The 13,243-nt window shown below is 36.3% G+C and overlaps 1 protein-coding gene across 2 annotated transcripts in view; it reads left to right on the forward strand.

Moving 5' to 3' along the window:
* NEGR1 (neuronal growth regulator 1) overlaps window positions 1-13,243 on the forward strand; it is an 823,575-nt gene that overhangs the window by 535,892 nt on the left and 274,440 nt on the right. For both annotated transcript variants that reach the window (XM_087449002.1, XM_004431502.3), the window contains exon 4: window positions 10,966-11,097. In XM_087449002.1, coding sequence (XP_087305128.1) covers window positions 10,966-11,097 — 132 coding nt within the window. The remainder of the gene's footprint in view (window positions 1-10,965; window positions 11,098-13,243) is intronic.

Below are 13,243 nucleotides of genomic sequence, written 5' to 3' on the forward strand. Positions count from 1 at the left end.
TTTAATTATAAATTTAATTTCTTGTGGTTGAATACATATTAAATATTCAGATTTTCTATTTCTTCTAAATCAGTTTGGAGATTTGTGTCTTTCAAGGAATTTGTCCATTTAATATAAATTCTTTTTTTTTTTTAAAGATTTTATTTATTTTATTTTTTCCCCCCAAAGCCCCAGTAGATAGTTGTATGTCATAGCTGCACATCCTTCTAGTTGCTGTATGTGGGACTCAGCCTCAGGATGGACGGAGAAGTGGTGCCTCGATGCGCACCCGGGATCCGAACCCGGGCCACCAGCATTGCAGCGCGTGCACTTAACCACCAAGCCACAGGGCCGGCCCTAATATAAATTCTTGAGTTAAATTGTAGGTAGTTTTACTTATTATTTGCTTAGTAGCCATTCAGTTTTTCTTATAACTATAGTAATGTCCTCTCTTATACTTCTGACATTGGTAATTTGTGTTATCTCTCTCTTTTCACGATTTGTCAGTCTGGCTAAGTTTTATCCATTTCAGTGATCTTTCAAAAGGCTAGCTTTTGATTGCATTGATTCTCTCTATTGATTGTCCATTTTTAATTTTACTGATTTCCATTCTTTATTATTTCCATAATTTTATTTACCTGAGGTTTTATTCTCTTTCTCTTTTCTAGCTTCTTAAGATTGAAGTTTAAAAAGTTGATCATAGACGTTTATTCTTTTTCTGGTCCATTGTCTTCTGGCTTGCATAGTTTCTGACAAGAAGTCTCAAGTATTCTTATTGCTGTTTCTTTGTATATAATGTGTATTTTATCTCTGTCTGCATTTTAGATTTTCTCTTTCTTGCTAGTTTTCAGCAATTTGATTATAATATGCTTTTGACTGATTTTACTTGTGGTTATCCTGCATGGAGATTATTAATTTCTTAAATTTGCCATTTTATTGTATGCATCAAATTTTGAAAATATTCAGCCTTCATTTCATCAAAGAATTTTTTCTGTATGCATTATGGGACCCCAGTATCCATATATGAGAAAATTTTATATTGTTCTATATATCGCTGAGGTTCTGTTGTTCATATTTTTCCCCCTGCTTTAGTTTGGGTAGATACTAAATACTCTTGCTATATCTTCAAGCTTAATAATCTTTTTTTTTTTTTTTTTAGTGTTTAATCTGCTGTTAATTTCATCCAATTAATATTTCATTTGATATACTTTGTATTCCTATGTAGATAATTTTCATTGGGCTATTTTTTTTCTATTTTCCATTCCTCTCTTCATTATATTCATGTTTTTCCTTAAATATTTAAACATAATTATAATAGATTGCTATTTTAAAATCTTTGTGAGAATTCCATTATCTCTGTCATTTCTCGGTCTCTTTCTGATGACTGATTTTTCTCCTAGTTATTGCTTACAGTCTCCTGCTTCTTTAAATATATACTATTCTTTTTTATGGGATACTGGACATTGTGTTGTTACATTGTTGAAAGTCGAGATTTTGTTTTGTTGATTTGGGAAGTGTTGAACTTTTTACTTGTAGGCAGCTATATTACTTACAGATCATTTTGTTCTATTGAACCCTGGTTTTAAGCTTTAAAGAACAGGTCTAGAAGAATCTTCACTCCAGCTTTTTTTCAGCCTACTACTAAGACATAAGCCCTCTGGAGTCTCTGCTGAATGCCCCAGTGATTACAAAGGACTATCCATTCTGGATGTTCAGAGATCAAATCTCTCCTCACCTTGTTTGAGCTGTAGGAATTGTTCAGCCTGCAAACTCTCCAATTGTTCTTTCCCCAACTTTTGGGATCGTCTCCCTATGCAGGCACAGCCTAGTTCTCAGTAAAGACAAGGAAAGACATGTAGATTTGGGTAGTTCTTTGTCTGTGTAGGTTCCTTCTCTTCAGAATTCTGCAGCACTATGCCCAGCCCCCTTGGCCTGCCAGAATTCCAATCTCTCTTTGCTCAACTCAGTAATAACACTGGGCTCTGGTTTCCACCTCCCTGAGCCTGAGGTTTGAAAATTGCCTCCAGATAGAATGTCACGGAGATCGATTGTGGGGCTCTTGTTTGCTTCAGGGATCACAGTTATGTGTTGCCTGTTGTCCAATATCTGAAAAGAGATGTTTATATTTTGTTCATTTCACTAGTGGTTTATGTTCTGGTCTTTGTTCCTAACTGTAACTGGGGACAGAATTCCAGAGTTATCTTTTTAAAAATATAATATTCTAAAATATTCAAATTTGTCATACTCTTACTTATAGCACTCCAATCATTCCTTAAGTTAAAATCCAAATTCCTCACAAAGCTAAAAGACCATGTAGTCTCTGACCTCTGCTGAAAACTTTGGCCTCACCTCTACTCATTCTCACCAAATTAATGCTCTGGCCTAACCAAACTTTTAGGAATTTTCCTTGAAATGATGGCAGCACAATTATGACAGCATAGCATCCTATATTTACCCCAAATATAGTACTTATCACACATTATTGAAATTGCTTGATTATACTTTTATTTCTCCAGTAAACTATAAGCTCTTTGAAAGGGACACAGTCTTGTTCACTGGTCAGTGATCCTGCATCTCTGTTGAATGCATGAATGGAAAGAAAGAAGGCAGGCAGGAAGGAAAGAAACAATTGGTTGTGAGCTGGTTTAAGAACTTTCCTTCAGTGCTGTCTGGTGGACTATGATAAATATGTAACAAAACAATTAAAATCTGTAGTTTTTTATTTATTGGGTTGCTTTTGTTTGCTTCTGAAATCTCTGTTGCAGTCATTTCAGTAGATGACGTCCATAATTTTATCTGCACATACACCCTCTTGTTCATCGCTCCTTCAAACCCCACTATTTCTGTGCTCTAACAAAACTTCACAGAATCACATTACCTGTTAGATTTGTGGTGCATTCTCATGAAAACTATTTGCCTCCAAAGGAATGTTGTAATTAAATTTATTTTTCTGAACTTCACTCATATTTTTTCAGAGGTATTAATAAACTCAGCAACTTTATAAATTAGACCACACATTTTTCTTTTCCTGCTATCTCTGAAAATTATAGACAAATTACAATTTGTATGTGTAAGTAGAACTGCAAAGTCTAATGAAGAACTGTGGTAGACAGAATAATGGCCCCCAAAGCTATACATGCCTGAAACCCTATAACTATGTTACCTTACATGGTAAAGAGACTTTGCAGATGTGACTAAGGTTAGGGACCAGAGATGTGGAGATTGTCTTGGATTAGGCGGGTGGACTCAATTTAATCACACAAGTCCTTGAAACTATAAGAGGAAAACAGAAGAGTGGTTCAGAGAGATAAGACTGGAGAAGAGTTAGTAGAGATTCAGAGTGGGAGAAGGACTTGACTCACTACTTGATGACTTGGAAGATGGAGGAAGAGAGCCATGAGCAAAGGAATGAGGGTGGTCTCTAGAAGCTGGGAATGGCCATCCACCAAGGAAATGAGGATCTTAGTACTATAACAGCAAGAAACCCAATTCTCCCAACAACCTGAATGAGCAAGTAATCAAATCTCCAGAAAGGAATCCTGCACTGCCGACACTTTGATTTTAGTCCAGTGAGACCCAGTATCAGTTTTATATTTTTCCTGTAACAAATTACCACAAAACTTGTGGCTTAAAACTGCACAAATTTATTATCTTACACTTATGTAGGTCAGAAGTCTGGTACTGGTCTCACCAGATTTAAAGCAAAGTATTGACATACTGAATTCCATATTTTAGGCTCTAGAGGAGAATCAATTTCTTGCTGTCAGCAGAGGACCATTTCCACTTTCTAGAGGCCACAGCTTTCCTTGGCTCATGCCTCACTTCTTCCATCGTCAAAGTCAGCAATAGTGACTTATCACATCATATCTCTCTCACCTACTCTTCTACCTCCCTCTTCTACTCTTAAGGACTCATAAGATGAGATTGGGCCCTCCAATATAATCTCCTTATCTCAAGGTGTTTAGCATTAATCACATCTGAAAAGTCCCTTTGGCCATGTAAGGTAAGAGAGTCACAGACACCCATGACTAGGACATGGATATCTTTGAGGGACCCATTGTTCCAGTTACCATAGACTTGTGCTGGACTTCTGACCTACAGAACTGTAAGATAATAAATTCATATGCTTGTAAACCAATAAGTTTGTGGTAATTTGTTATGGCCACCATAGAAAACTAATACAAAAACAAATAATATCATTCAGAGATTAAATTAACATCTATAGAGTGCTTTATAGTTCTAAGAGCAAGGGTTACATACACATGACCTAATTTAGTTCTTACGGTGAATAAGCATTTTTATTATTACCATTTACAAATGAGAGAACAAATGCAGCATTTCAATGGTATATAGATCAGGCACATAGATTTTGGAATTAGTTCTGAGTTTCATATCTGTCACTGGGTCCATTGGCAAAATATTTAACCTCTTTAACCATTAGAGTCTTATTCTATATAATAGAATCTACTTCATACATTTACCTAAGGTTAACTGAGGAATTCACAATAAAAGCATTTAGCATGGTACCTTATACATAATAAGGAATCAATAAGTGGTAAATATTATTTTTATGTATGGTGACATGGTTAATGATTATTTGAATAAGATTAATCTACCTTCTGTAATGAAATGGAAAATTTTCTGGACTTTCTATTATGGTATCTTTCTTTAATCATATAGTCAATGAATATGTATAGAGTCCATATCAAACACAGAATAAAATGTAGCCTTTTATATCACAGAACTTAGAGTATAAAAGGAAAGATAAATATTTTAAAAATTGCTAATAATTAAATAAGTAATAGCAAGGATGTATATGCCACATAACATTAGTGCAGGGTGTTTTTGTTTAGTTTTATTTTTTGAAAGTATATAACATGGAGCTTCTAGACTGAGCAGTGAGTAAATCAGTAAGGGTTTCTCTGATGAGATATTGTTTAAGCAAAGATCTGAGGATGAAAAGAAGTTATCTGGGTGAATATAAGGGTAAAGAGTTTTAAGCAGCAGTAAGATCAGCTATATGAGGAGAAAGAGGCCATAAGGACCTTATCTCAGCCTATAGTTTCCATCAGAAAATCGTCTTTGAGTGCTGTTTTTAGACCAATGATAAAGAGAGTTTTATATATATATCTTTTAAGAAAGGAGAGTAATTAATCAAGAAGGTTAAGTTGTCCTTGGGAATTCAGGCATAGAGAAAGTGACTCCAACGTGCGATCCACCTTCGGTTTCATCTGCAGATCTACAAGGCAGATGTGTTTACTGATCTGCTGCAGGGACCTGAGAGCTGAACTGGTCATTGCTATTAATGCCCCTTGAGTGCCGTCCTTATTTTCATTTCTGGTTCCAATTGAATATCATGTTAAGACAAAGGCACCAATCCTTGATATACTAACCTCTCACCATGGAAACAGTATTTGTCTAAACCAACCTCCTTGGCATGCCTAAACCTGTGCATCGTAATAACAACTAATATGTTTTTTTTTTTTAATTCTATGATGTATCACACAGTGTTATAAGCACTTTACTTGTATTAATCCGCTTAGTCCTCACAACACCCATGTAAGGCAGGTTCTGTTATTGTCCTCACATATCACAGATGAGTAAACTAAAGGTTAGATACCTTGTATAAGGTCACATAGCTCGTAAATGGGAGAGCTGGGATTTGAAGCCAGATAAACAGGTTCTAGACCCCACATCCCTATCTACTCAGTATGGTGCAGTGCACAGAAGAGATGCTTGCATGATACCAAATATGCTGGTGATAGCAAGCTGACAGGAAATAATTACAATCATAAATGTAAATGAGCCATTCCAAGGATATTTTAAAAATTCAATTGCAGAGTGCCATCTAGTAATAAATGGCTATGAGACCCTAACAAAATATGTTCCTGCAGGGCAGCCTGGAAAAGTGGGATGACTATTTTTGAGCAAGTGTTTGGGAAAATAATTGAAATGACTCTGCAAAGCAGTATGAAATCATAGGCATACCGTCTGAGTATGTGCACTCCCAGATCAGTAACTGAGACACAGGGGCTACTAGACGATCTTTGAGAATTACTTAGGAGCTAAAATTGACAGGACACAGTGATCAATGGATATATAGACCTAGATAAAAGGTATTGTCAAAGTTAATACTAAGGTTTCTGGCTTGAGCAACTGGATGATGATCAAAGTGCTCACTGAGACTTAGAGCACAGGAAGAGCTGCAGGTGTGGCAGGAAAGGTAAATTTGTTTTTGGCGTGTTGACTTTGAGATGCCTGTGAGACATCCAAGTGGAGATGGCCAGTTGAACATAGGTGTCTAAGATTCAAGATATAGATATGGGCTAAATAGACCCATGGGGCACTTGTCAATATATAGATAGTAACAAAACACAAATGAATGAACGAGCCCCTGAAACAGTGTACTCAATGAAGGAAAAAGAGGTAATAGAACAGAAACAGTGTTTGAGGAATGTGAGGATGTGAAGGATTTTGAAAAAGTGAAAAGAAATGGCCAGAGAAGTGAGAGGAAAAGTATCAAAGGATAATGTCCTAGAAATTAAGGGAAGAAATTTATATTGTCAAATATTTTTCCGAAACATATTTGTACTTTATGGAAAGATAATGCTGTTGCTAACAATTTCTATATGCGATATAAAGTATGTTCACAGCTATGCCAAATCATGAAGCCAAATCTAGATATTGTTTAGTGGCAAATATAGAGCTCTTTCTGGCCAGGTTATTATCAGAAATCAATATGAGAGAGAGATTATAAAGCACAGCTGCATCCTATTTTTCAGCTTTCTCTTTGAAGATGGTGATAATAGTGGCATCATTGAAAGCTTGTGGAATTTCTTCAGTCCTCTATTTTTTGAGAAGAATCCATCTATGCCTGGAAGAGATTATGCACAAATGAAAATATTGTTTAGGTTATAGACAGTACTTATATTTTTTTCTTCAAAATTGTATTTAAAGTTTTTGTTAGTCTTTATAATTTTAAAAAGAATCTTTGATAACTGTACAGAGACTGTTCTCACCAGTGCCATCACCTATCACTTCAGGATGTCACCAAGGATGACACCTCTTTTTAAAGTTCTTTTCCTCCCTCATGACTCTGAAAGAGAAGTGGCAACTTCTTCAACTTTAAGTGTTTACTTTAGATTTTCTGTGCTCTATCGTTACAGGGCTTTATTAATACATTAATCAAAGTATGTATTTATTTGTTCAGTAAATATTTACCAAGTGTATGATGTTTCAGGCATTATGCTAGAGCTAGGGACACAGAGATGAGCAAAACAGAAACTTGCTGCACTCATGGAGAATGGTAAAATCTGTGACAAGAAGAAGGCTGCCATATCACAATGTGTTTCTCTCTCACTGACATTTATAATTGGTACCCTAAGAGATAATGTTTTTATAACTCATCTAGATTTGTAATAAGTACCCTAGGATAGTACATATCCCTGAGAAACATTGTAGTCTTGGCTTTGGTAATAGTCCTCATGACCTAGCTCCCTACATCCCTTCAGCCTTGGTCTTTCCCCCCATTTTGGGGGATAAGTTGAGTTATATTTCATGAACTGAAATATCCTTCTTTGCATTTTAATATACTATACCCAAATCCTCTCTCCTTGTTAGTGGAGTGATGGGAATAGAGGGAAACCCAGATAAGTGTCTAAAGACAGAATTGGTTTCCTTGGTTCCAAAACTAAGGTAAAGAATTACTATATATGGCACAACCAAATCCAAAGAGGCAACCAAGCAAATTACAGACAGCTATTGAACTACAGGGTTTAAATCCTGGGCAAAGCAACTCCAAGTTTCAAATCTGGAATTCAAGTCTGGTAAGATCAGACTGAGAAAAAAGCAAAGATGAGTTCAGGGTGGAAACAGAACGATTCGTGTAAGAAAAGGGGAATACTTAGAGCTCACCTTTTGGAAGAGCTGATGCATGGTGAATGGAGTATGTAACAGGATGACTTAAAGCACCAGGAATCCGGGCCGGCCCCGTGGCTTAGCGGTTAAGTGCGTGCGCTCTGCTGCCGGCGGCCCGGGTTCGGATCCCGGGTGCGCACCGAGGCACCACTCCTCCAGCCATGCTGAGGCCGCGTCCCACATACAGCAACTAGAAGGATGTGCAGCTATGACAGACAACTATGTACTGGGGCTTTGGGGGAAAAATAAATAAATAAAATCTTTAAAAAAAAAAAAAAAAAGTACCAGGAATCCAGTGGGGAAATTAAGATGTTGACCATGCATTTATGCTTTGTTTTTCCTGAGTGTCCTTATATTTGTGTTATATTATTGACAGCTGGTATTGGCAATATCATCCATTCACTGCCTCAGTAGCTACTGATTTATGCAATGCATACACATTTACTGGTAATTCTGATAGTTGTAAGGACGTTGTTCTCTGGTGGGGTTGGAGAAGGATCCCTCAATATGGTTATGTAGATTGTGCAGTGAAACATTCAATAGATGTGAACAATGCTCTCCGGAGTTGAGTGATGGGTCCTGATGTTGATGATATTTTATCATACAGCTTCTTGTAGTTGCTCTGAATCTTTCAGAGTCTGCCATTTAGCCATTTAGGAGAGAAAAACAAATGCTTGCTTCTTCTTTAAGAAACCTACTGTTTCTCTCTCTTCATTATACTTTTTGATGCCTGGTATGCATACAAATTAATGTGTTTCTTTCTATCCTTCAATACGTTAAAAGACTGTTCATATTTTTGCAATTTTTAAATAGCAAAAACAATCACACATACACTCATACACACCATATTTAATGATTTATTTAAGAAATAGATAGTAGATTATTCAAATAGTTTATAATATATGCTTGTTATCAAAAGCATGCATTTGGGGGGATATAATTTCTTAAAATTATGTCAGTACACAAAAATAGGAATATTCAAGAAACATTTTAATATTCAAAATAAGTCAGATCCTAATAAATTTATTTTTACAAAGTTTCACAATAGTATACCTTTTCACTTGTGATTGGCTTCATTTTGTACTGCCCAACTAGGTTATTTAATTCTGATATGGTATATCAATTCTCCTCATATTTAATTTCCATTTAGTATTGCCTTTACTTTATAATTCAAGTTACACTTTAAAAATTCTTGGATATGAATAAGGATTTTGTCCTCCCTATCTTTCAACAGTTTTTACAGACACATTTAAGCCTAGATTATCTTTATTGTAAGGGTGAAATTAAGAGCAAAAGAAGAGAACAATGGAAAATCAACATTATATTTGTGTATTAGAATCAGAGCAGGCCACTAGGTTGAGCTAAGAAGATGATTATAAAATCAGATTTTAAGAATATGAACTTTGAGGGCTGGCCAGGTAGCACAAGCGGTTGAGTGTGCACGCTCCGCTGCAGCAGCCCGGGGTTCGCCGGTTCGGATCCCGGGCGCACACCGACGCACCGCTTGTCGGGCCATGCTTTGGCAGGCATCCCATATAAAGTGGAGGAGGATGGGCATGGATGTTGGCCCAGGGCCAGTCTTCCTCAGCAAAAAAAGGGAAAGATTGTCAGATGTTAGCTCAGGGCCGATCTTCCTCACACACACGAAAAAAGAATATGAACTTTGAAGACAACTGTTGCTTTCGTCAGCTTACCTCTATATACCTGAAATAGCATATCAGCCAACTATGATGTCAGAAGTATAGCTCCCCTGCATCTACAACCTGAAATCAGCCAAATAAGTGGAGAGGTGACTTAATTATACTCATTCTAAACATTCTAGGTTTCAATTAACAAAGTTATGGTTACCTGGAGGGCAGAAAGTGTGGCAACTGATAGAGACTCAGAGAACCTACAGAAAAGAAAAACTTTTTTAATTGACATAAGTTTTAGATTTGGAGTACCATAATTAAATTTCATCTTGTTTTATTCATATAAAATTGAATCTTCTTACTAGTTTTCTAATTTCTACATCATTACAATAATTTTGGCAGCAGAGTAAGATGAGAACAAAAATAAGATTGACTTTTGAAAACTCATCATTTAATGGAATCATTGTTTCATTTTCCATTTCTCTTTGGTATGCATTGAAATGTGATTTTTCAAGACCTGTGCAAGGAGGGAGAAGGGTCCCCCCTCTTGAAATTCTCATGGGCTCATTCTTTCTTTGCCATATTCCTGATAGTAGACTAGATATCCTTCCTGCCCAATGATTCTCTGCTTTCAAATCAATAAAAATTCTCTTATTTCAGAAAGTGGTCTTTTTTCCCCAAATCTCATTCATTTGGAGATATTCTCGCATCTGTGATTTTCTTTATGTATTTAATCTACTGTTATTTTTAGTCAAATAGAATGTTTTCCCTGGAATATTAAAAAATAAAGATAATTTAGTTTGTTTTTATGACCACTTAACTCTTAGTTTTAGAGTCATAAAGTTTTTTTCTGAGGTTTCTTGGGTAGGTTATATATATAGTATATGATGTACTTCTCTTGGAAAAATTAATATTTTTGGAAACTGAAATATGGCAATGGTTTAATATATCTCTACACTCTTCTCAAGCTGTCTGGCTTGAAACTTTGAAAATGAGTATGAGATTTCCCCAAAAGAAAAGTAGCATTTAGTTAGGTTAAGTGTCAAATTGCTAGATGACACTGTGTAAAAGAAGTCAATATGTACCAAGTCGTATTGGTGAATTTCATCTACACTGCTAGGAGGTTGTTGATCTCAATTACAGAAATGTGCGGAGCTCTACCTGATGTGTGATGAGGTTAGGAGACCACAATCAATTAAAAAGAACACATGTATATCCTGTTCTGGGGAAATGGTTGTTGTAGTATCCCTTGTTCAGTTTCTGCTTTTTCTCTGACTTTTCCTCTGAATGTGGGAGGACAATGGGTTTAATAATTCCCCAACTTCATTTGGAAATGTTTTGTCAGCAATATCTAATAGGAAGACATGAGATTGTTGTTTTACTTGAATGAAACCTGAGGTGGCTACAATTAAACGTGCTGTAACTTTTATTCTTGCAGCAAAACCATTTGAAAATGGACAATATTTGGACATTTATGGAATTACAAGGGACCAGGCTGGAGAATATGAATGCAGTGCGGAAAACGATGTGTCATTCCCAGACGTGAGAAAAGTAAAAATTGTCGTAAACTGTAAGTGCCGTCACCTTTTATCAGCATAACTTCAGAGAAAAGATAAAACAGCTGAAAACTTCTGTCTGAAATTTGTGTTGCTGTTTTTTAAGAGGCAGTTTATTGATAAAGACCACCTACTAACAATGAAAATGTGTATATGTTAGAATATTGTTCACCTGTTTTATGTAACATCAGTTGTCCCGAGTAATCCCACAATAACTCAGTGATGTATAGATGGAAGTGTTTCCAGTAGCATCCTACTCCCGGCATTCTAAACTATGGTGTCCTTATCTCTAAAGCACTGTATACACATTGTATTTTCTTCATTCTCATGGGTTTCACCTGGCGTGTATTCCAACTCAGTTTAAGTGTGAAACTCCTAATCAAACCTGATGGAAGTGAAGTGTGCTGATCTGTACTCAAAGAGAAGAGCCATGGCTGTGATGCTGCTATTACTTGGGTTATTTAACTCTATTTAGTTTGGAAAATATTGAGAAAATGAAAAAAGAATTTTCCCATCAGCATCATTATTAGGAAGTTAGGATATTAAGAGAGACCTGCAGAACCATCAATGCCATTATGTTATGCCCTTTCTCTAAATGCATCCCATACACTGATGTAAGATGTGTTTTCGTTAACATTCTATTTTATATCTTGTGATCTCAATAGCAATGACTGCTGTAGTCTGTACTTTTCAAAAATACTCCCTTAGTCTTTCAAAAATTTTCACATAGTTTAACTTATTCAAATAAAATACTTTTGAGATAATAATATTTTACCAAAAGTGTTTATAAGCTACAGCTTCTAATTTTTTGGTTCCATTTATACATCTTTGTATATACCGCCATTGCTAATAATACATACATAGTATTGTACCATAGATCATAGATCATAAGAAGTTGTTCCAAGTAGATCCCAAAATGTTAAACTAAGCTGTTTTCTGACATTACTATGAATCTTTCAGTTTCATGGGCAAAATAATAACTATCAAAACACTTCTGGCAGTTGAATGTCTACCAGGGCAAATCACTGCCATCAACTAACATTTATCAGTGACTAATTTATATATTTGGGGTTGAACTATCTCTGGAGACTGAGCAAATGTGCAGAGTGCCAGATCAGGAGGCAGTTTCTGAAGCAGAGTTACTCATATAATGTTCCACGGACAAACTTCAGCAGATTCACCCAAGAAGCTTAGTAAAAATGGGAGATTTCTGTGCCACACATCAGCCCTACTGAATCAAAATCCTTGAGGTATATGGCCTGGAAATCTGCATTTTTGATAAGTTCTCATTGATTCTCAGGACTCCTGGTGCTCATCCCTCTGAAACTTTCTGAAATAAGAGATAATAAGCAAGTAAAAATTCCTGATCATTGTATCACGAACCATGCTTATCTGAATATGAGTCTCCTGATTTCATTGTTGGGGGGTTGGGAAGGGAGATGAGAAACAGGACTACTAAGGAAGTAATATTTTTAGCGGTGAGAACTAAGAAATAAAGGCAGAGTCAAACTGTCAATAAACAAGGCACCCACCCTGGCGATGCAGCCCACTCCCAAACCCCAGACCCAGCAGGTCTCTAGGATGATGTCTCCAATGGGATGGACTTGAAAACCCAGCTGCGGTATTGATTCTTAGGGGCCCATGCTCCATGTATAATCCACACCTCCCTTTGTATTCACACATTCTTTTTTATCCCTCTCACTTTAGTTCATTGTCACTTATTATTAATAGGATTCTGTTTTTTCCTGGGCAAGTGAGGACCTTAGACTGAGAAAGGTCAAATAAGGAGGCAGAAATTTGGAGAGAAATCGAACTGAAAGAAAATTTAGATGACCAACCAAATGAGTCATCATCTACAGAATCTGAATGGAAAAGAGAATCCGTATATAAAGCAGAAAAATAGAGAAACATGATGTCAAGAACTGTGAAGGATCTGCCAGAGTTTCTTGGATGCTGGCAGAAGACAGAGACAAAGGGCAATTTATTAGTCATAGCAATAGCAGTAGCCGGAGTATTGTCATTTTCCTGCATCAGTTCCCCAAGTTCCAATTACTGTAGGGTGACACGATGAGGGCTAGGCGACATCTACACACACAGTGGGTTCATGTCATAGCTGAGGCTCCCTGAGCATAAGAAACTCGATTTTTTTAATAATGGCAG

Source organism: Ceratotherium simum, chromosome 2 (assembly GCF_057802395.1).
Source record: "Ceratotherium simum simum isolate JZ-2026a chromosome 2, ASM5780239v1, whole genome shotgun sequence".
Lineage (NCBI taxonomy): Eukaryota > Metazoa > Chordata > Mammalia > Perissodactyla > Rhinocerotidae > Ceratotherium > Ceratotherium simum.